The sequence below is a fragment of the Mytilus californianus genome, unplaced genomic scaffold, assembly GCF_021869535.1.
Source record: "Mytilus californianus isolate M0D057914Y unplaced genomic scaffold, xbMytCali1.0.p SCAF_11, whole genome shotgun sequence".
NCBI lineage: Eukaryota > Metazoa > Mollusca > Bivalvia > Mytilida > Mytilidae > Mytilus > Mytilus californianus.
Window position 1 is genome coordinate 44003690 of NW_026262593.1, and position 24095 is coordinate 44027784.

The following is a 24095-nucleotide window of genomic DNA, read 5'->3' on the forward strand; positions in this document are numbered from 1 at the left end:
AATATCAAATGGTCGCCCCTAATCATCTTTTTTTCATTACTAATAGTGTTTTTTTCTGTATTAAAAGTATTTTACACTTCGTGACGTTTCGATACTTAATCTAAACATATCATGCATACTTAATGATATTTCATATTCTGTTTTATTATAATAGTAACAACTATCAACTTGCAAATTAATTATTATAACTTAGTATCAGTTTTAAATTGAAATTTCTCGTGGATAAACGCGTGTCACCTAAATCGTCTCTCAAACATCCCAATAATTGCTAAAAGATAATTATCGACTTTGTTGTAGGTAGAATCGACGTATAGCATTGACTTAGCATAGCTTGATACATTTTTCAATTGATTATTTGAAGCCGAACGTTCATTTTTAAGAATATATTTTGAAAACAGAGGTTAAAAATTTCTATGAATCAAATTAGATATAATATCCACTTGTTAAATTTGACTTCACTGGTACATGATATTCAAATGTTTAATTCGACTTCAAATTCAAGCAGTAATAACGTAGTACCGGAAGAGATATATGTATTTTTAGGAGTTTATTTATCTGTGATATGTTTCGTTGGTATTTTAGGGAATAGCACTGCTCTGTTTGTCTTTTTCAAACATGCACACCTTCGGACACGGATCAATGTATTCATCATAGCACTTCTGATCAACGATTTGATTATGTGTGTATTTGGCATTCCTTTATCTGCGGCATCAAATTTTTATGGATATTTTGTATGGGACTTCTCAGTGTGTGTATTTCAAGGATTTATAATGTATTTTGGGAGTATGAGTAGCATGTATATTTTAAGTGCCATTTCATTAAGTAGATACATTGTTATAACCAGACAAATGTCCACCGTAGTTGTTAACAACACAGTAAGCGGCATGATGCTGGCATTTTGTTACATTTTAGGATTATTTTGGAGCGGAATACCGTTTTCGGGATGGACACGATATGAGTATGAGGCTATAGGAACCACATGTTCAGTAGCTTTGGATAGTGCGGACTTCTATGTGCTGAGTTACAATATTTGTATATTTGTATTTTGTTACTTGGTCCCAGTACTAACAATGATATTTTGTTACTGTAAGATCATTCAGACGGTAAGTTGCGTTTTGTTTTATCTAGACTATAAATTTTCTGTTTTTCTCTCTTTCAATTAATACTTATCTGTCCTCAACAAATCAGTCAGGCTCCTTTTTATTATATTTTTTTCGCTTTTTTTTTTATTTCATCAGATTATTATTATTATTATCATTATTATATTCATTATTGTCCATATTCACTCGTCCACTGTAAATGTTACTTCACGTAGGGGACTTTGTATTATATATACCATACCCTCAGAATACTTGTTATCGTTATTTTAGGCCTTATCAAAATGGTATATAGTTTGACATCCTATCAATTTTGTTGAATGATTGTTTCGGGTGCAGGAACAGAAGTTAAAATATATAAGGGAGCTACCATTTGATTTTTATGGGAGAGGGGGAAGGGCTAGGATGAAAAGTTTTGTCCTGCATTTTTTTAGTTGTAACCTCTGTCCTGTCTTTTTATTTTTCACTCTATTGGGTCTTGCCTTTTTTTTTATTAGTTTATCCTGCCTTTTTTTTTGCCAAGTTGCTCATTCTGCCTTTTTTTCAACTCAAAACTCCTGTCCTGCTTTTTTTCTTCAAATTTCATCACATCGAATTATAATTAATATTTAGATTTTAATTGTAAATCTGAAGTACCCTTGAGGTGACCTATAGTTGCTTATTTCTGTGTCGTTGGGTCTCTGATGGAGAGTTGTCTCACTAGCAATCATACCACATCTTCTTATTTTATATTATCGTAATTACGCGAATTACAAACAACGCATTCGTCCTTTATTCACAGGTCAATCATATTAACAGCATAATAAAAGTCAATTAGCTTAAATAATAATCAATAGCAATTGCCATTGCATATTCATGAATGAATATTCCTTTCGTTAATTGCTTTGTTAATGGACACACCTGTTGTCTTATCGGGATTTCCGGCTTTTTTACAATTTTCATCCTAAGCCAAATTGCTGTTACAATAATCCTATATAGAAGGTAGAAAAGTGAATTATAAAGAAAACACTGTTAACCCGATAAGACTAACCGTTCGTTAAATTATTAAATGCTTGCTCATTCTTGTGCAATGTTTAGTTTAAGAAAAGGATAGCGTATACACATTTTTCGGATTCATTTATTTACAGACCGAAAAATATTATACAATTACTGTCTTTTGATGAGGTAAATATGAGGTTTTTGTATCGCCTTGGCGACAGTCGAAGAATGCGCGACAATGGGATTACTATCCGGCGGCAGCGGCGATGTCGTAAACTATTTGTGCAAAGCTTAAAAAGTTTATAGTTCAGATGGTAGAAGACCTGGATGATTCATACTATGTATGCAGATACCTCATGTTGCGAAGTTTCTGTTTCTTATTTGTCCATTCTCATTGACCTCATTTTCATAGTTCAGTGACTGCTTGAAAAAAATTGTATTTTTTGTCATTTGAAATACTCAGTTATTATGAGTAATAGGATATCTATATTTGGTATAGGGCTTCCTTGCAAGGTCTACATGTCTGTCAGATAGAGTTCACCTAACATCGACCTCATTTTATGGATCAATGATCAAGGTTAACTTTTACATGGTCAAGTCTTATCTCAGATACTATAAATTTTCATGGTTCTGTGGACAAGGATTACTTTTTGTGGTATTGACTTTTTTCAGATATTACATGTATAAGCAATAGGGCCTCTCTTTTAATTATTTTGGATGTATGGAATAATTGTAAGGTGTACAAGTCCAACTGGCAGATTTAATACGACCTTGACCTCATTTTCATGATTGGACAATGTGTAGTGTTTGTGGTTTGCTCTATTTCCCAGATACAATAAGCAATAGGACCACTATACGTTGTGTAATGTGTATGGAATGATTGTAAGGTGTACATGTCTGTCTGACAGGCTTCATATGACCTTGACCTCATTTTCATGGTTCATTGGTCAATGTTAATTTTTTCATGATTTTGTCAGTTTATCAGATACTGTAAGCAATTATAGGTAAATTGTATTTGATGTATGGACTGATTACAAGGTTTACATGTCAGTCTGGAAGGCTTTATATGAACTTGACCTCATTTTTATGGTTCATTAATCGATGTTATTTTTTCATGGTTTTTGTCAGTTTTTCAGATTCTATAAGCACTAGGTCAATTATATTTGGTGTATGGAATAATTATAAGACAGGCTTCATATGACATTGACCTCATTTTTTATTGTTCATTGGTCAATGTTAAGTTTTTGTGGGTTTGTCAGCTTATCAGACACAGTTAAGAAATATAAGTCAACAATATTTGGTGTATGGAGTGAATGTAAGGTGTACATGTCTGTCAAGGTTTATCTGACCTTGACCTCATTTTAATGGATCATTGATAAAGTTTATATGAAACTTGTAGTAAAACCTCCATATTACAGGCTTTCAACATAAATTCAATCATATTAAGTAAAGAAACGGCCAACAGACCAAGTGAATATAATCGAATTTGTTCAAAAGTCAATCACATGGTTACCGAAACAAAAGACAGTAATTGTTATATTCCATATTCTGATGGAGAAAAAATGTATAATAACAATTATTGACAGAAAAACCGAGTGAACGTCAAACATTTTACCGGTATTATACGGGTAAACGCACGTCACGTTAAGCGCAGTGAATATCAGTTTTCTTCGGGTAAATATGCTGTTTTATTCAAAAATCCAATTCGTATAGATAACCCAGCTAAAATAACACCAATATGGAATAAATTTGATTACAGCATTACACATGTAGGTTCATACCCATGAATGAAAGGAGACGGTATACGGATGTACACCAATAAGACGACAACCAAACAACACAGAAACCAAAACACATTTCGAGGTCAACACGTCTTCAAAAATAGGAGGTCGTTTAGGGAACGACCATTTAACTTCCATGGTTTTTTCCTAAAAAAATATTCTGAATCCAGATTTTCCCATACCTTATAGTGTTAAATTTTGAAAGAAAATAATTTGATTGATACGAACGTCGAGAAACTAAAAAAAAAACATGTTCGCGAAATACTTTTTTCTGACTCCGACAAAAAAACCATACCCCCCCCCCCCCTTTGAAGTTAAATGGTTGCTCCCTTATGCAATATGTCAAGCCATGTGAATTCGTCCCGTCCCGAGTTTAGAAGGGAAATGAAGAATTTGAAAGATGTGATGTAACTCATTCACTCACTCATTTGTATTCCCAAATAAGGCAAAGTTTGTAGATGACTTTGTTTTGCGCATATACATTTTTAATGTGAATGTTTACTTAGGTAAGAGTGTTGCTCTTTACAGGGAAGCTACCGAACTCGGTTTATTTTAAGGGCAATTTAATATTCATCTTTAAATTTTTAATAAAGAATATCAATTTTACCAATGCTGTGACCTGCTTTCTTTAGTTTTCGTCGTTTTTTTACCGGTCTTGGAAGCCCACTGAGGAAAAAAGAAATCAACAACCAATATAACGACTATCGTAACATATATGTTGGTACTACTAATCTTGTAACACTGAATTAAGTCAAGCCAAACACATCAATTATTGGTCTGTTATGTTACTTAGTTATTACTCTAAATCTAACTATAAATCATGAGCAAATGACAATAAAATGAAGCATTTCCTTCATTTTTCGGAAGTCTTTAACAGTTTCTATTGTGTAGTTACGGAGGGTCTTGATGGGGTTTATATAATAGAGAATAATGTGCAACAAATGCAGAATAAAGGGGAAACAAATTCAAGAATGGAACAAAATAGGCAAACAAATTAAAGAATATAGAATAATCAGGAGATAAAATATAAAAAATAGAGCCTAATGGTCAAAAGAGAAAAAGAATAGAGAAAAATGGTCTAAAAAATTAAAGAATAACGAAATGAAGGACTCCCCATCCAGGACCTCATTACGGTATGAACAGTGGGTTTAAGGGAAATACTGTGTTTATTGACTGGTCATTTTTCACGCTGTTTGTCCGAAGAATAACTTGTTGATTTGATAAGACCATATCATTGTTATTTGATATTTTCATATAAATTTGAATGCCCTTTCAGCTTACATGAAAGATTAACCGCTAATTTTAGAATGAATTATACACGAGATAACAATATGATCGAATTTCAAATGAAAGCAAATGAAAATTTCTAGACGTACATATTAATTATCTCTTTACAGTTATTATTAATGATTAATCTTTCAATGGTTTATGCCAAACTTTTATTGTTTTTAATAAACGAAATATATTTATTGAGCATCAGTCGCTCCATATATCATATAATGGACCGGACAGACGATTTATAATTACATTGTGCTGTGGTGCTTGAATATTAAAAGAGGAAGCTCAGAAAAAAATCTTTTTTGCACAGTAAAATGCATGAAATGATAAAAGTATTACAGGGTTAAATGTAATAAAGTATCGATTCAATTCTTCCTGTTAACAATAAAGAATGAAACTACACCTTGAAACTATATATTGTTTTGGTACCGACTAGACACGAATACAAGAACAAGGCTAGAATATTTTTGTTCTTCCTCTACGGTTAAAATGATACTCTGCTGTTTTGCTTGAAAATATTAACAGTTCAGTATAATAAAACAAATATGTCATGGCAGTTTGAGCCAGAATGACAGTTTATGGATTGGTCGGTCCATAAATTGCCATATGGCTCAAAATTCATCAATTATTTGTAAGTTGTTAGTTTATTTGGAAAAAATATAACATAATTACAATTGAGGAATTAAGACACACAGCAAGGGAAATACGTTGGTACAATACGAAAGCAAGTGATTCGTTTTGAATTTTTGTTATGAATTGTCATTTTGTTTAACAAAATTACCAATGAAATTCAAAAGAGAAGTGAGACTGGGTGCGTTGGCAGGGTAAGCGTCTCCTGCTATACATGTATCACTAGCAATGCAAATTCATACTTTAATAATTTGAATCCAATGGAATTTTTATTTTTTCCCTGGGATTTTATTTCTTCCATGGGATTTTTTTTGTCCCATGGGATAAATTAAATCCCATGGGACTTAAAAAAATTCCATGTTTTTTAAGTTTAAAATGCAAAAGAACCTTTATAGTCTAGGGCTTTAAAACATGGTATTTAATGAATCCCATGTTATTCTACACATTTTTGATATTTACATGACCCCGTATCTTTAAGAAAGGGCGGCGGCGGACTTGCAAATGAGTGTTTCGCAAATTTAAAGTGTCCAGTGTTCTTAATTACAATGTCACAACCGACGATAAAATTACTGATAAGACGACTATGTCGCTAATGAGTTGAGACACAAGAATATGAATATCGTATCGGACAACCAATTGGTAAGGTGATCGTAAAACTTGTATAGTCAAGATTAGTTCTAAATAAACGGAAATTTTGATTTTCAGGTTATCTTTTCATCATAATTTCCATATTTAGATGCCAGATCGACGGTGAAAAATGCACAATATTTTTGGACAAGTAGTAACTTTTAATCTGATTAGAACAAAGGTTCTGTGTCTACATTTCGCTTACATGGATCTGACAACGCTCCGTACTACTTTTTGATTAAAAGACCTTTCGATATCCATTGGTTTGTCGTCATGATACACCTTCAACAATTTGTAGGCAGAAATTTCATTGGTTGGAGTAATATTTACCAGAACAGAAAGTAGAACAGAGTGAGTGTTTTCAGGTCTTTGTGGGCAAAGCGCAGACACATGATCTATATTTTAATCAGACTGCGGGACTTTAAGCTTGATTTATTTTGTATTGATACACCTTATCGCTATTTATTCCCAATCTGGATAAGTTCTGAAATCACACAACTTTTTCATCCAGTTGAAGCTATCTGGGGCCCTGTTTAAATAATATATTATGCATAAATCTTTTCAAAGAGACATGTTTAGACCATCGTAAACATTTCAAACAAAGTATTTTTATTACTTTGATTTGTGTTTGAAAAAAAGTGGATCATTATCTATCAAAGTTTCAAAATGTTCGCTTTCTAAACCTTTTCCTCCCTCAGCTCGTTACTGATGACCTTTGTTTTTGCGGCGCTAGACCAAAACAGGAAGTTGTCTAAGTGACCGGATTTTTCCGGATTGGACTAAATAGCGATAAGGTGTATTCAAGCATTCCAAGTAACAATTAGTTTTAAAAAAGTTTAGGTAGACGTACCTACATTTACGACAAATTAAAAGATCACATGATTTTGTGTAACATAAGGTATCTGACCCCCCAAAAACAACACTGCCACTTTATAGGATTTTTAAAAAATTATCACTAGTATCATACAATCTTGCATAACTTATAATTTAGGCATATTTTTCAGATTCGAAGTACAAACAAAAATTCAGTATGGGGAAAGCATAGCAGAATATTGCAGAATAAGTTGAAACTTGAAAAGAAGCTAATGAAAACTGTTATACTAATGATTGGTGAGTACTTACACATAGAAAGTTTTTCCTAATATGCATAATATATGTACATGGGGTATGAATGTATTATGATATTGATAAGAGAAGCGAAAGATACCAAATGAACATTCAAACTCTTAGCTTGAAAATAAACTGACAACGACATGTCAATAAACGAAAAAGATCAAAACACCACTATAGAAAATACAACATAGAAAACACGAACCCCACCAAAAAACTGGGAGTTATCTCAGGTGCTCCGGAAGGGTAAGCAGATAAACGACACGACGTTCTGATGGCATAACCTTCCTCAACACCGTTAGAAAATAAAGACTTGAAACGCAAAAAAGATACACAATTCAGAGCATCAAAACCAAAGAATGTCACGTTAGAACAGCCATACATTGCTCAGGCAGTTTGCTGAAGGAGTTCAGTTTCAGTGTTTGTACAATTACGTAATACATTAACTCGTGATTAACAGTCAAAAGGTATGCACGTGTCGAAGCATTTACGTTATGTTACAGATACATAATCACGGAATATGTTTCATTTGTTGTTGCCGTAATTATGTCTAATTCTCCTTCCTCATGAACAATTTATAATCCGAGAAGCTTAAGCGCATAATACAATGTAACTCTTTTTGTAAGTTTTTTTTATATGGAACATTGTATGTAACTCGCTGTGAGATTATTCTCAAGGCAAATTTTCAAACATAGTCATAAAGAATCAACTTGAGCACTCCCATGTCAAAGTAATCTTCTTATCAGCACTGGGTAAACACATAAAGTACCATGCATCATATTAAAATATATGACAGCTTAGTGTTTTGATCAAGACATGTCGTAATTAGCAAAAGTCGTTTTAACGGTACACTATCATAACGAAACAAAATAGCCGATCAATCAATTATGTCTCTACCTAAACAATAATGCCGTGTTCATACCAAACTTCGTGTTGTATTCAATATATCATTCTGAATGTTCTGTAGATATTGTCTTTTATTTTTTTTTATTGAAACTAATCAACTATGACGTCATTTTCACAACAGCCATCCGTATTTAAAAAAAAATACAAATGAGCAAACGTCTTCATGAAGGGTAATCACATTTACATAGGAGTGTTATCATTTATCAGCAAAAAGTTCAGGTTTTGGCAATTAAACCAGAAATCATTCCAAATTCATAACTGCAAAACATCTTCTGAAAGTGTTACTGCATCTGGGAAAATTTGAGATAATAAAACTTTTCCTGTTTTATCCAAACTAATTGTTCTTTTTAGAACAAGAGAAAAGATAAAATATTCATTTTTTACTTATGTAAATCAGATACAATCGTTTCATTTCTTCGCGGGTTTAACTCCCCGCAGATATGAGAAGCTTACTTCTAAAACATACATGGGATATAGTAGAATGTCTCCCTTGTAATCTGTCTGGCATTTAAACGTGAAATATGATAAAAAAAAAAAAAAAAAAAAAAATCACAAATACAGACATTCACTGAAAAAAGTTCAGATAACCACATGCAAGACACAAAGGAAAAAACATCGGTTACACGCTGACAATACAGGACAATCCAATGTTCATAGCAATCCGTGACCCTCGACGACGTTGCATCATCATCATCTCCTAAAATAATCATGTCACGCTCCCGACAATCCTCGTAAACAATGGCCACAACTTTACTCGATTTAAAGTTTATTGATATTAATCAATGGTAAAAGCCACTCGGATAATATTCTTCCTTAATTTCCATAATATACCAAGAGCATTTATGTCACAATATAACTGTCCTACAGAAAGCAACAATGAGGAAAAGTACAATCTTATCAGATGTAGGATGTCAATAAAATATCAAACAAGAGAACAAAACTTAAACTAATGTAAACTTAATAAATGTCTATAATACTATGAAAGGATCGAAAAATATTTCGTATATTCAGAAACAAAACACGTAATAAAACTAGTACAGTGTTAGTTCCCGAGGGTATCACCAGCTTAGTAGTCTGTACGTCGGTACTGACATCACCAGCTTAGTAGTCTGTACGTCGGTACTGACATCACCAGCTTAGTAGTCTGTACGTCGGTACTGACGTGATTTACAACATACCTTTTTAAAGTTCTCCGTTGATAAAAAATTAAGAAATTATTATGGAAAAAAGGTTCAAACTCCTCTGGCATAATTGACCTAAGCTTTAACTATTCTTCATATTTCGCTTGATCATCTAGCTCCTAACGTTTCTATATACTGGTACATCACAGTCTTTTGTGAAGGTTTGAGCCTTGCCGTTGTAGGTAAATCCAGAAAATAGCTTTGGACGCACAACTGAAATTTACAGAGTGACTTTCATATATTTCCATGTACAAGAAAAATAAAACAGAATACTTACTCATATTAAAGGACAGTGGAGGAAAAATTCACAATTGTAATAAAAAAAAAAAAACAACCCACCTTCAATATTATCTCAATATAAGTTTTACTCCCAAATAATGCTAACCCACAATGTTATGGTTCTGACAAATCGATATATTTCAACAATATTTCGAAAAGGATTTTAACAGGACATTGACCTTAGTGTTGGAATACAATTATATCTAATGAAATCATAGTGTCAGAAAAATGAAAGCATTCTATTCTACCATAGAAGACAATACTCACATTATCTGAATTTGATAACTTTTATTATAGAACTAGTGCAATAAAATAATGTGTGATAGTAGTACCCTATTAATCTTATTTTTAAAGTTAAGTAAAATTGTGGTATAACAATCTCCCTATTAAGCTGTTTACAGTATCCATGGCAACCGTCATTTTCATCAAATTTATGAAAAATCAAAAATCAAGAATACTTAAAATATATTGAAATGTAATTAAAAAGTTATATTTTAAATATGCACAATGCAGTTATTCATCAATAAATAAATTAAATATGTTAACATCCAATTACAGCGCTCCAAATAGTGCGGTGACAGAAGTGTAAAAAGTCGTCTAGATTGCGAGTTTAATCTCCCCGAATAACACACGGCTAAAAATGGTCTTAACATAAAGACAAATATGTCTTCTTTATTTTCTGCCCTGTCGTCAGAATTTCGTACGGTCACATTTTTCTAAAAAGTCGTTTTAATGACTAGTAGTATATTGGAATGTTTCAACCCCCCTTTTTCAAAATGAAAATTTGAACAGGTTTGCTTACATTTATTTGATATATTTTTTTCCTTAGTTATTATCATATGTCGAAATATTATATTCAGTATTTTATTTTCTTCTAATCTATGAATTTTACTTAAATGTGACTGTTGAAAATTGAGGTAATTTTATTTGCAAATTCAGACACAAACTTTAGTTTCTTCTTCATAGTACTATTAAAAACTATCCCATGATATTTTAAGCATATAGTACTTCATAAAACAAGTTACTGATAAAAATTTCGGAATCTAAATATGAAAAGGCCTATAGAAACCAAAGGAAAAAGAATAGACTAAAAAACTTAAATTTCAATACGGAACTTGATCACTTCTCTTTCATCACGTTTTTTGTATTATTAAACCTTATGGTCAATAATTTACTCTCAACTGATATATGAAATTACTACATTTTTCGCTATTATATACAAATATTTTCAATTCAGTGCACTAGTATATAGTACATAGTTTGTTTGTATATGTTTATATTCTATTTTTTGGTTATAAAACATCAAATATATATTTGTCAGAAAAGTGTTACTGTAAAAAACAAAATAATTGACGGATAGTTTCAGTTAAAATTCCGCGATATGTACGATTCGTCAAGTCCGTTGAAACTTGCCCCTTCTAGTACTAAGAAAAGACGAAAGTCGTCAAATTTTATGCATTGCTTAATATGCCAAAAACCATCGACTGAACGTTTGAGTCAATTTACAAGTATAGGTAAGTCGACTTTTGTTTCTGCAATGAATAAAAGATTGGATGGTGGAAAAAAAAGCACTCCTCATGACAACGTTACTTGATAAATATAGATCTTTCCTTCCTCCTGATTCTAATCTCAAATACTCTACTTGGAAGTTGCAGTCTAAACTTATTGATTTTTATAGGAACTCAGATGTCATACAAACACAACAGGGTCAAGGCAAATCTAACATCATATTCAGTAGCAACATAACTATTGGAGATGCCATATCAGCTGCTAGTCAATTAAAAACTGACCTCAAAATCTCTGAAATGCAGGCATCAATGTCAACAGTAATAGACACAAATAACGAACAGATATTGCATTTCGCTGCAAGTATACTAAGGAAAGACATCGAAACTCTACAGATTTCCACAGACGAGTACCTAACTTCTGATGAATTGTCTCTTCCTTCTTCAATTCAGTCAATGCTTTCGTCTTTATTGAAATTCATTTCATGGTAACTTGATGATACCGCATACAGCCAAGTATATTCCCAAGAAATGGCACCAGAGAAATTGCGTAAATGCTTGGCAATTGTTGAGTCTATCGTTTCTGTGGCCAAAAACAGTTTAACTCCTTTTCATTTAGGATTGGCTTTACACGTGTATCATGAGTTTGGTTCAAAACACCTTGTTGAAACATTGAATGCCAATGGATTTTGTGCTTCGTATAGTGAAGTACGACGCTATCTAACAAGTGTTGCCAACCATGAAATTGAGAGAATTCAAGATGGTGTGTGCGTCCCCTATAATGTTTCCCAGGTTGCAAATGGTGGGGGTCTTGTTCAAGAAGGTGCTGATAACATTGATTTTAATACAGAAACAATAGATGGCAAAAACATCTTTCATTCAATGGCACAGGCAGTTTTCAAAGTCAGTAATTCCAAAGAATCGTCTATTGAACCGGTTAAGATAAAACCTGGTAATGAGAGATCGTTGACACTGACCGAGGATGCCATGTCCATGATGAATTGTGTTGTTTGCCATAAACTAAAAATTCGAACAGAACCACCCCGAGTTCCTAATGCATATGGAAAAATATTATTTGCGCCACAGATAGAACAAATTCACATGATATGTTATGGGTGCTATTGAGATCTTTGTCTAGAGATATCGATGTACTTGAATTACCTTTTGCATTGCCATCTGACACTCCCCAACTTCCTTTCTGGAGTGGGTACAATAGCACTCTTTCAAATGTTAGGCCAGAATATTCAGTTGTTTCATACCCACCCATAATTGACTCAAAGCCAAGTGATATGTCTACAGTATTTACTACCATGAAAAAATGCTTGGACATGACTAAGTCTATTGGACAAGATCATGCTATCCAGACATTTGACCAACAACTGTATGCAATTGCTCAGCAAGTAAAGTTGGCTTTGCCAACGACATTTGACTGTCATGTCTTACGAATGGGTGGATTTCACACATTATCGTGCTTTATTGCTGCAATAGGTAAATTATGGGGCGATGGAGATCTTCGTGACTTGTTAGTTGATTCATCTGTTTATGCTGCTGCAACTGTGGATCAGATCTTATGCGGGAAACAGTTTAACCGTGCAGTAAGAGGCCTTGCATTAGTTTATGAGGCACTTTGCTCTTTGTGGTTTGGCGCATTCTTTCGTTGGCTTAATGATAAGATTGAAAAACTTCCAGAAAATACATTGACCGTTTTTTCCGCGTTAATGTCATTGTTTCAAGCAGGGAAAACTGTCGAAGCCAAACATTTTGCTGAGGTGAAAGGTTTTTTTGAAACACACATTTTGCCTTTGACTGAAGAGTTCCGGATATGGGGTTGTGAAAATTCCCCCACATTTATGTTCTGAAAACATGTTTATGCAAGCCATTGAAATACTTCTACAGAACGTAAGATCAGAAAGAGAGTGCAATTGATCCCTTCACTTAAGCTCTACTGCTGCAATGTTGCCCTATATATATGTTACAAATAGGATCAACTACTCAAGATGACTACCTGTCTACCTGCTAGATATGCTAGCTTTACCACTAGATGTAGAATTAGCATTTCAACGAGGTGAGTTTTCGATACGTCAAAAGCCTGGAAAGTTCAACAGAGTATAGAGCGACATGGCAACTGAAAAGTCTGTCATAAAAGATTCTAAAGGTTGTAGTAGAATCAGCGGCATAACACGACAAAAGCCAGCCCTGATGAGATGTTCATTGACTCGACATGTGCTTGCAGACTTTACGTCAGAAATGAAAACTCGGTCTGGTTGCATCAATGACAAAAGCGTTGAGCATGATGAGGTAAAGCCAACACATATGATTCGAGATGAAGACCAAGTTCAGAAAATTTTAGACCATGTTCTAGAAAAAATGACTGACCCGTTTGCCAAAGAACTCCATCCCCCATCACTTATAAACATTTCTACTTGAATGCACGCTACATACAGGCCTCTTTGACGTCAGCTGTTGATGATGGTAACACAATGGCAAATCATTTATTGACGGGGCATTTTGTGAAGGCAAGGTTCGTAGTTTCTTTGGTTCTATCCCTCGGTCAAAGTTAAAAACATTTGAGGACCTAACGAAAAAAACAAAATTAAAATGTAGAACAGGTGAAATTTTGAATCTTCACATCAATCCTGAACTCGTGTTCCGTCGAGCTTTGGTGTTAGCAAATAGTCGAGATGACGTCACTGTTGAAAAGGTGTTGTCATTTACGATTGGTCCGATCCCTACAGCCCTTTTTCATGATGATGGAACCATGAGAAAATCATGTAAAGCCGATCTTTGCCATCAACTCGAAAACGAGACATCATATTGTCACTCTCTTCCCGACTTCGATAAATCGCTTACCGTTTTGATAAGGGATGGTATGGCTCTTGTCCAGTGTATCAATGCTAAAAATTTGAAAACATTTGGTAACATGGGGACAGAGATCGTACAATCTCAGCTCCGCTGCGTTTCAAAGGCATCTTCCGTTGTTGATGTCTTTGACAGACATGACGTCAAACTTTCTATCAAAGCCGTGGAACTTGATCGTAGATCACACTTTACAGCAAAGGTTTTCCAAGTTATCGAAGGTCGATCCCTTCCAGACTGGAAAAAGTTTTTATCTTCTAACGAAAATAAGCAAGCATTGCTCCAGTTTCTTGGTAGTTTTATTGTTGGTTACCACACAAAGAATCCTAAAGCACTAGCAAATAATAATGAACTTACGTTAGCTGGAACTTTTTCCGATCTTCAAATCGTAAAACGCATTTGTGATAAAACTGTCAAAGACTGCGTTGATCTTTACAGTACGCATGAAGAAGCTGATACTCGTATGATTTTGCACGCAATGTATGCCGATAGGCAGTTTGGTAGTGGTAACTTCAAAGGCAGGATCATAGTGAAATCCCCTGACACGGATGTTTTAGTTCTTTGTGTCCACTACTTTTCTTCTCTGAAAAACAAAACAGAACTTTGGTTTGAAACAGGAACTGTAACGAGCACCAAGGATGCAAGACGTTTTATACCTATACATGAACTATGCAATTCTTTGAATTCCATCGTTAGTCAATGCTTACCTGCAGTGCATACAATTTCAGGATGTGACACCACATCGGCAATGTTTGGTATAGGTAAAAAACGGTTTTCAAAGTTCTGAAGCAGGTGTGTTGTGATGTGTCCGATTTAGTAAACCTGGCAAACTGTGATGTTGATGAATCTGTTTCAGTTGCAAGTAAGTTCGTTGCTATGCTGTATGACCAAAAGGGTAAATTCAAAAACGTTCACAGTGACCTCAATAAATTGCGTGTAAAACTAGCGACAACTAAAGATGCGTCTCTGGCCAAGCTACCCCCTTGTGAATCAACATTTACGCAACATTTGCTTCGAGCATCTTTGCAGACAAGCATATGGATGTCATCACACCTTCCTAAACCACCTATTAGATCTCCGTTAAATTTTGGATGGATTGATAAGGATGGTTTGAAGTCGGTGTTTTTCGAGGGACAAATGTCTTCGGACTTCCTACAAGAACTTGTTTGTACTTGTAAAGGAAAATCTGTATGCTCAAAAGAATGTGTTTGCTTTGAGCAGAACCTTTCATGTACAGACCTGTGTCCATGCCAGGCAAGTGAAATGTGTACAAATATTAATACACGTCTTGTGATGCTTGCTGAAAATGAAGATTATGGAGATAACGCTTGAATGTGTAGCTTGTTGCACTGGTACACACTGTTTCATGTTATAAGAGGGTTGGCGTGCTTCCAAAATAATTAATCCCCGCCACAATCTGTATGTGTCTGTCTCAAGTCCTGAGCCTGTTATGCTGTGGTTGTCGTTTCTTTCTATATGCTATATTTGTGTTTTTTTTCTTAATTTATTTTGTACATTAATTAGGATGTTAGATTATTCGTTTATTTTACATTTGTTATTTTGGGAATTGAAGACTAAGCAGTATAGGCTTTACTCATTGTTGAAGGCAGTACGGTGACACATAATTATGAACTCACGTGTCAGTAAGTAACTTGTGGAGAGAAGTCTCGTTGGCAATCATACCACATCTTATTTTTTATATGGAATACCTTTGAAGTTTGTGGTACGTTGCCAAGGAAAAAAGGGGGGTTACAGGAACAAAAACGATCATGTAATAGACAAGAACCAGAGTATAATACACAACAGCAGATAATACTATGGAAGCCGCAATAATTGTGGAAGAACAGAAGCAACAAGTATTCTATTAAAAACTATCCGCAAAAATCAATTTGAGGTCATATTTTACTATTGTGTATTATTGCTTTGGTTTGACACTACACCCAATATGATAGTTTAAAAAATAATTTGGAAGTACTGTCCTTCATGACACTTGATTTTAACCTGAAATTGAGATTATTTATAAAGTTACGGTGCTCTCAACATTTTATGGGTTGAAAACTGGATTTTTGCAGTTTTGTTTATAAAACGTCGTTTTAGGACATTTATTATAATAAAAATCGTAATGATTAATGTTTGTGTGTAATAACAAACATTACTAAAGCTAAAACAGTATCGTTTGTATTGAAGTAGAGATAAGAAATAGAAATAAATGTCAAAATTGAAACCCTTCAAAATTTTCACAGATTGGTACATATGACCTTTGACCTCAATTAAAAAAAATTGTGACCATATGAAGTACTGACGACAGGCATATTGTTATAGCACAATGTTTCCTCTTTCCAATGATATATTATATATAGGTGTGTGTTCGGTGGGGAGATTAAAGTAAAAAAAATCTGCCTTCAGTCACCGCACTAAAAGTTGACATTGTTTACCTGAGTAGGATACACCACAGTTCAGTTTCAGGAATTATAGAATAACTAATCGAAGAATTCAAATAGAGAAAAATATTCAACGAGTGACCGAACAACACATTAATTCACGAATGCGCGTAGCGCATGAGTTAATTATCAGTGTTGTTTGGTCACGAGTTGAATATTTTTCGATATTTGAATTCTTTGATTAGTTATTCTTTTTATTACATTGGCAAATGACTTTTTTTAATGAAATTAATGTAGAAAATGTAAGGAACTATATCTTTTTTCTACGCATTCACAATTTGTTTTGATCCGACGTTATCGACGTCTTGACAACGCCTATTGTTGTATGACGTCAGAGAGTGAAATAACCACGTTTATTTCACATGTGAAATTATCGGTTTTTATTTGACTGGGAAATCAATGTAATTCAATGCTACCAATGTAATAATACTTTTTTCCTAGTATATAGTTATATGTAGACAATATACAATATCTCCGAAATTTTAATAAAAGAATCTAATCATTACGTAGATAAGTGCATATCCAAACAAAATGGACAACCCCCTACAATGCACCATCATAATGTAAATCAGTAATGCACACTTCTTTGATTATGCAATAAGATAAATGAGATAATCTGCACTACGAACAGGAACTGTACAAGAAGATCAAATTAACATTAACTCTAGGTAGGAAATAAGAACAGAAGCATTTACATGTAAAAAACCAAGTCTGTCCAAATGACATTTGAACATGGCACGGTGTAGCAATAAAATATTGAATAAAAATTCAAGAGAAGCAAAAACCTCGCACAATAAATTAAGACTTCGTTATGTCGTTATTACATGTAACTTTTGTTTTATTCTTAACTATAAATCCTATCTAAAGAATAAAAGCGTTCACTTGTCACTTATGTCATATATCGTCATAAATTCAAATTAGTGGCATCAATAGTTTTTTTTCCAACCCATTTTGAATGTGACAACAAAGTGAAGAAAACAATGTCGGAATTTCATGATTTCAGACAGTTTAAGATGCTATTGCTATGCATGCTGTGGAATACGGACAGGTCATAGTACAACTATCAGGATAAGTAAACAAGTTCTATGTTTTGGCAGTGTGAATTGATTCTGACATTTATAAACAAATTCTTACACCTTCTTATCAAGATAAGATGAGATAGGAAAAATACTCTACACATTCTCATATTAAAACATGTATGGCGCATATCAAGAAGCTACAGCACTATCTATCGATATTATATTCCGTTCGGTTATGTATCCGAGAATTCTAATAATGTGTATATTGTTAAATCACTACAAATTTAGGACTTCTAAAAATCACTGAAAATATAACATCCGTAGTACTGTTTGACTTTAAAAAAGTTGAAATTTGAAAGATTTTTACAGATTTGTTGGTTAATTCGGGAAATTTAGGGAAACACATGGATGGACATCAATTTTCCCATGGTGAGGTTTTTATTTTTACTGCGTATACTATATTTTAACTACATACAATATTCAACACCCGTGTTTCATATCATAATTTTCGTGAGGGGTATTTCTTAAAAGGAAGGTGCTAGACTACCAGACAAATTGTTAATAGTAAAGTTAATGTCCTCTCTTTAAAATTTTACGAATCATCATGACTTTTTTGACTACTATGGAATAATTGCATTCAAATCACAAATGACAAAGAACTTGATTAATTAGTAAATTCAATCCCATCCGTATTTCTTAGTTTCGGTTATCAGCGAATGGGATACTTTACCGAGGTTTATATTTCATGAGCAACAATACAATTACGCAAGAACTGTTAAAAATTCGAGAGTACAAGCAGTCCGTCCCGTGTTTTAGGGAAATGATGTAATAGAAAAGCAAAGGATATGGGGTATCCATCCATGACACAATATCAGTACATGCACAGCAAAAACACACAAAATCAAAGGAACAACGCTTTTATTGCTGTTCTTCATCGCAAAGTCAAAGTGAGGCCTTCAACACGGAGCAAAAGAAACTCACCTCAATGCAATGTTAAGACGGTAACTAGCACCGGTTGCACTTTCTTTAGCTTTTTGGTATAGAGGTTTGTGAAATTGTCTTTTTTTATTTGGATATGGAGTTGTTTGTCGTCCCTAAGACAAACAGCTAGTTTAATCGAAGAGATGATTTCATTAAGAACATTTTGTTCAAACTCTTCCTTCTCCTAATCAACAATCCTATATTGAAAAAAAAAAAGGAAATGTAATACCTGGAATACGTATCAACCGCTTGATATCGATTCGTTATGCAGGTGCTGTTGTAATGTCGCTTCATTAAGAAAGAAAGTTCTGTGAAAATGACATCATCACGATTTTCCATTTTTTGATTGCTAATATATTCTTATATTGGATGGCGTGCTTTTCAACAGACAATCGGAGAACTGTGTCAACTTGTTCCTTTATTCATATGAAACTGACGTCATACATGAATATCCCAGGAATAATGAACAGAATCTAGCATTATCATTTCACTTCACGTTTGAACCAAGGTTTTCTACTAGTAAAGCTGAAATCATCCCTTCTTTTCGTTTATTAGCACTGGGTCGATACTACTGCTGGTTGACTGATAGTCTCAAATTGAAACTCCAGCTTCTGTACTGACATAATTTTTAATTAGAGTTGTCAACTGAGTAACCGGTTAACCGGTTAACCGTAGGAAGGTTGGAATATCAAATACCAAAATCATTAACCGGTTTATCGGACCTTTTTTTATAATTTCCAGAGATGTGATATAAATGTTTATTGAAATCATAATAACCCCAATAATAATGTCTTAACATGATCATCGTTGGACTTAATGAGATTAATTACATAAAAAGTACATTTAGAACTTAATTAACAATGAATACATTAAAATTTTACCTTAATCAATAAGCACGAAGATATTTTGTCGAGTATCAGTTTGGGACAAAATCTTAAATAAACATAATTTGTAAAGGTGAGTAAAAATATACATTTAACAGTTGTAAGCTGATCAAATTTTACGATTTAGTTGTTTATTTCATTTTAAGTTAATATTAAGTAAACAATATATAATGTAAATGCAAATCATCTACATCCCAGGCTTGATCATATTTCAAACGAAATGCTGATTCAAAAATTTTGAAATGCAAACTTAGTGTGAATGGTCGTTTCAATACTATGCAGCCATGAACTATAGGAACTATATGTTTTAGGAAAAGGTTTGACGATAAACATTTATAAAACATCATATTATATAACCATACACCGTGATAAAGTACTGCAGATTTTAAATTAAAAATTATTTCAATAGACAGATTTTGCAATAGAGGTCGACCAGCATGAAGGGTCTCCCATTTGGAATGTCTACTGGAAAATGAGGATAAATTCAATAGGGACAGGACATCTACGGACCCTTTAAAGACTCCATTCTGACCTGACGTTACTGTGAATTCATACATTCCCACTTTTGCAAGTGTTTTACTGAAGGTTGGAAGAAGACCAAAAGTGACCATATTCCTTTACCCCAGTCACCCTTAGGGTACATTTTCTGTGAGCATTAACTTTCATACTGGATAACTGGATAATCGGTCGAAAGATTATCCGAGTAACCGGTTATGTAAAAATGTTCAATTTGACAACACTATTTTTAACAAACCTTTTATATGTTCTTTGTGATAACTTTAGAAATTATTATGACAATAAGGTTATTACTCTGATCTTGGATGAATATGGCTATTTTTATAGATCCCTTTTGGTTATATAGCTCGTCGCATGGTTAAATACTCGAACATCCATGACTTTAAAAAAAATTGTGTTTGAACGAAACGGATGACGGAAAATCCCGAAATTTATAAGTGTTATTGTCATTCGAACGTTTTACTGTGATAGAATATCTGTGTTACAGATGACTATGGATATGTTCCAATACTAGCCCTTTTTAACCCCAAGCATAGATAGCCTTATCGGTTAGGCAATTGTTTCGGAATTTTTGGTTTTCATTTCTCTTTAACATCGTATTTGATTTTGTATTATGATAATGCTTGATTCTGGCGCCACATGATTCGTATGTAAACTAAACTCGTGTCTGGAGAACCTAATTATAAGACTGGTGTCTTTGATGAGGTTTGTTTCCCAATTTTCTTCTACAATAACATCCTCTTTCCCTCGATGTTGACACTCTGGAAGCGTCGTATTACACAACTGAACCACTGAATGCGTTGTTTCACATCATTGAATGCGTCGTGCATGTATAACCGAATTTTTACAATGTAAGAGCAACGCGACGAATGTAACTAGTGGATCAGGATCTACTTACCCGTCCGGAGCTCATGTGATCATACCCATTTTAATTTTTAATGACGGAGGGGGTAGGGGTGTTTGTGTTGCCCAATCTTTAGTCTCCTATGTTGTGTTTTGAAGACGTCTGTTCGTATGTTTTTACTTTTTTTGACAAGTAGTTATCTGTCTTTTGCAGACTTATGCTTTTTAATTATTCCTTTTGGTATTTTCGGTCTCTCATGTTACCATTACTTTCCTTTCATTGGAAATATTGATATCAACAAATTCTCTTCCCTTAAACCAAATCAACTTGTGATTTATAATTGTCTTTAAAGAGAAAAAAGATCTTATTTTTTTAGGTGGACAGAGGGCGTTTTTTTTTTAATTTAATTTGTTTGTATAGGTGTTATTTTTGAGGTTGTTACACATAATTTGCCAAGAAATAATTTCTTTCATATTTTTTTTTATTTAAAGGTGCTTTCTTACTTTCATGGACACCATACGCAATTGTTGCATTCTGGAGAGCATTTGGATTTGGAAGTGTTCCAGTCATAGCCAGTGGAATTCCTGCGATTCTTGCTAAAACGTCAGCTATATGGAATGTTTTTATTTATACGTTCAGTAATACACAATTTAGAGATGCTTTATACCAGTTGATTCCATGTCAGGATTTACGAAAGAAAATGATTCCGTCAAATGACACTTCTGAATCACCAGATAAAACTAACCAACCTAGTGGTGCTCAAAGGAAAGAGTTGCTCACATGCAGTGATGATAATGAATGCATACAACTGGAGAAAGTAGAAACATAAGGCTAAAATATAACATACAAATTGCGGTCTAAAGAGAGAAAAATGGAATAAATCCTTTAAAAATGTTTAGTAGCATTTTCAGCTACGCAGTCATGTTTACAGTTATTTATTTGTTTGACTTCTTGAACATGTTTTTGTTATTGCAGATGTCAGATGATTTCCGTTTATACAACGCGGTTCGTTTTTGTTAACCATCATATAATTAGCTTGTTGTTAAAATTTTTTTTAAAAGTTATTTTAGTTTACATGTACATGTAGAAATAACAAAAAAAACATGATACTAGGATAAAGAAGCACCATTTAGATTTAAATTATGACTATTTATTTCCATGCAAACTTCGCCAATATAATTGTTAAATCATCTTTCACTTGGTTTTGCTGATCATTTATATAAACATTGCTTCAAACATTACTGTACAGATGAACCTGTGTCATTGTATTCTTGGAAATGTAGAAACACACACATTAAGTTATGACTTCTATCAATGTAACTGCTAAACTGTAAAAACGTATCAATTTGGTGTAACACTGTATCATTTTATTTAATGTATTGTTGTTACTGTCTGTTATAAATTATTTTTGAAAGTTACAAATTCATTTGTAGTTCTTAAAATCTGAGTACTTATGAGATACATTTTGTCTCTGTTGAAAAAGAGTGGCGGATGAAACCAAAGTCGGGAGGACTAAAACAGGTATTAAATTCGATGAGAGACAAAATCATGACAAAAACGAAAAACTACGAAAAGAAAAGTACTCATTCCAAGTACTCCGGAAGAGTAACCATATCCTGTCCACATGTGGTAACCATCGTGTTGCTCATTGTAAGTACTCATTCGATGTGAATTATCGTTCGGTGATGTCACAATCTAGGAAAAGAGATTAGGGGAATGGATATGACAATCTGTGACACAGATATTCCATAACAGTCAACACTTGGTCATTTTGGCGTCCGTAAAATTCCGATGAGATTACTTCAAATTTTCACTAAGAGTCCTTGGTTCAATATATTCCTTGTAAGTAGCAACTCTCTATCAAGGAAATCATGATTTGAAACCCAAGCTCTAGAATATGGTATCAACTGGGAGATAAATACTTCCTATGTAGGCTTTGGTGAAATGTTGCTACATATACAAATGGAATGATCAAAATATGAAAGCTGAAATCGTAAAGTTTCGTCCTCAGACGACTCTTATGGTCAATTTCTAAAAGTATTTCAAGATATGAGAAGCTTTAAAAGACTCTGATATATGGTAGAATATTGTTTTTCTTTAATTGTTTAACATTTCATACCGATTTAACATGTTACTTTTATTATTCTACCATTAGTTTATCTATTTTGTATTTACATTGTATCATAGGTCAAATTTATTTGTTCAGTGTATGTTCAATGGTGTTAATATGTCCTTTGATTGAGTTAAGCTATTTCAGTTGATATTTTATAGTGTGTCTTGCTATGTTGTGATGTTACACTATTGTTACAGAAAAAGGGTGAAGGTTTGGTACCATTAAAACGTTTAAACCCGCTGCATTTGTTTGCACCTGTCCTAAGTCAGGAATCTGAGGTTCAGTAGTTGTCGTTTGTTGATGTGGTTCATAAGTGTTTCTCGTTTCTCGTTTTTTATATTTGGCCGTTGGTTTTCCCGTTTGAATGATTTTACACTAGTATTTTTGGGGCCCTTTATAGCTTACTGTTCGGTGTGAGCCAAGGCTCCGTGTTGAAGACCGTACTGTGACCTATAATGGTTTACTTTTATAAATTTTGACTTGGATGGAGAGTTGTCTCATTGGCACTCATACCACATCTTCTTATATCTATTATGTAGCATCAAACTAAATTAAATAAAAAACATTCATTATGTATCATCGCACGTTTGACCGTATATCCACCTTGTTAATTAACAGATAAGCTAAAGTCTCCGATTAGTCTCAACAGTTGAACCAGTATTAACAAGGCGTTTTAAAACTTTTAATCAAAGTCATATGATCCTTCTAGGCTTTCAAATATTCGAGCGTTCCTAATGAAGGTAAATCAGAATAGCGCATCGGACGCATGAACTTTATAAAGTGTTGTTTTCTTTTTTCCTAATTAAACAAATAAGATTAATAAACAATTCTTTTATTTTATTAATATTTTTAGAAATGTACTGCAATTGAATTATTGTCTGCCCGAACTTAAGTTAGCGGCCAGCTTTTTGCGTATGCAATGATGTAACCTTGACAACTCTCGTGTGAAATGTAGCGTTCGCACAGCGCACGTGCTAGGGAAAACCCGTGTCTGAAGAAAGAATAAACAAATGCGGAAGGAAGATATTATTAACATATTTTTACATTTTGAATACTCATGCACAGGACA

At 33.6% G+C, this 24095-nt stretch overlaps 1 protein-coding gene across 1 annotated transcript; it reads left to right on the plus strand.

The window, feature by feature from the left end:
• Positions 1 to 413: 413 nt before the first annotated feature.
• On the plus strand, positions 414 to 21869 carry LOC127720920 (visual pigment-like receptor peropsin). The gene is made up of 5 exons (XM_052227657.1): positions 414 to 1103; positions 7396 to 7501; positions 12223 to 12380; positions 15085 to 15109; positions 21405 to 21869. The coding sequence occupies exons 1-5, from the start codon at positions 414 to 416 to the stop codon at positions 21740 to 21742; spliced, it is 1317 nt and encodes a 438-aa protein (XP_052083617.1). The 3' UTR covers positions 21743 to 21869.
• The last annotated feature ends 2226 nt before the right edge of the window (positions 21870 to 24095 follow it).

Bases quoted from the DNA above. Each gene is read 5' to 3' on its own strand.
- LOC127720920 (XM_052227657.1), top strand. From the start codon at position 414: ATGAATCAAATTAGATATAATATCCACTTGTTAAATTTGACTTCACTG. The intron at 7,502-12,222 runs GTGAGTACTTAC...ATTTTAATACAG, and splicing joins AACTGTTATACTAATGATTG to AAACAATAGATGGCAAAAAC. The intron at 12,381-15,084 runs GTTTGCCATAAA...AATCTGTTTCAG, and splicing joins TGTCCATGATGAATTGTGTT to TTGCAAGTAAGTTCGTTGCT.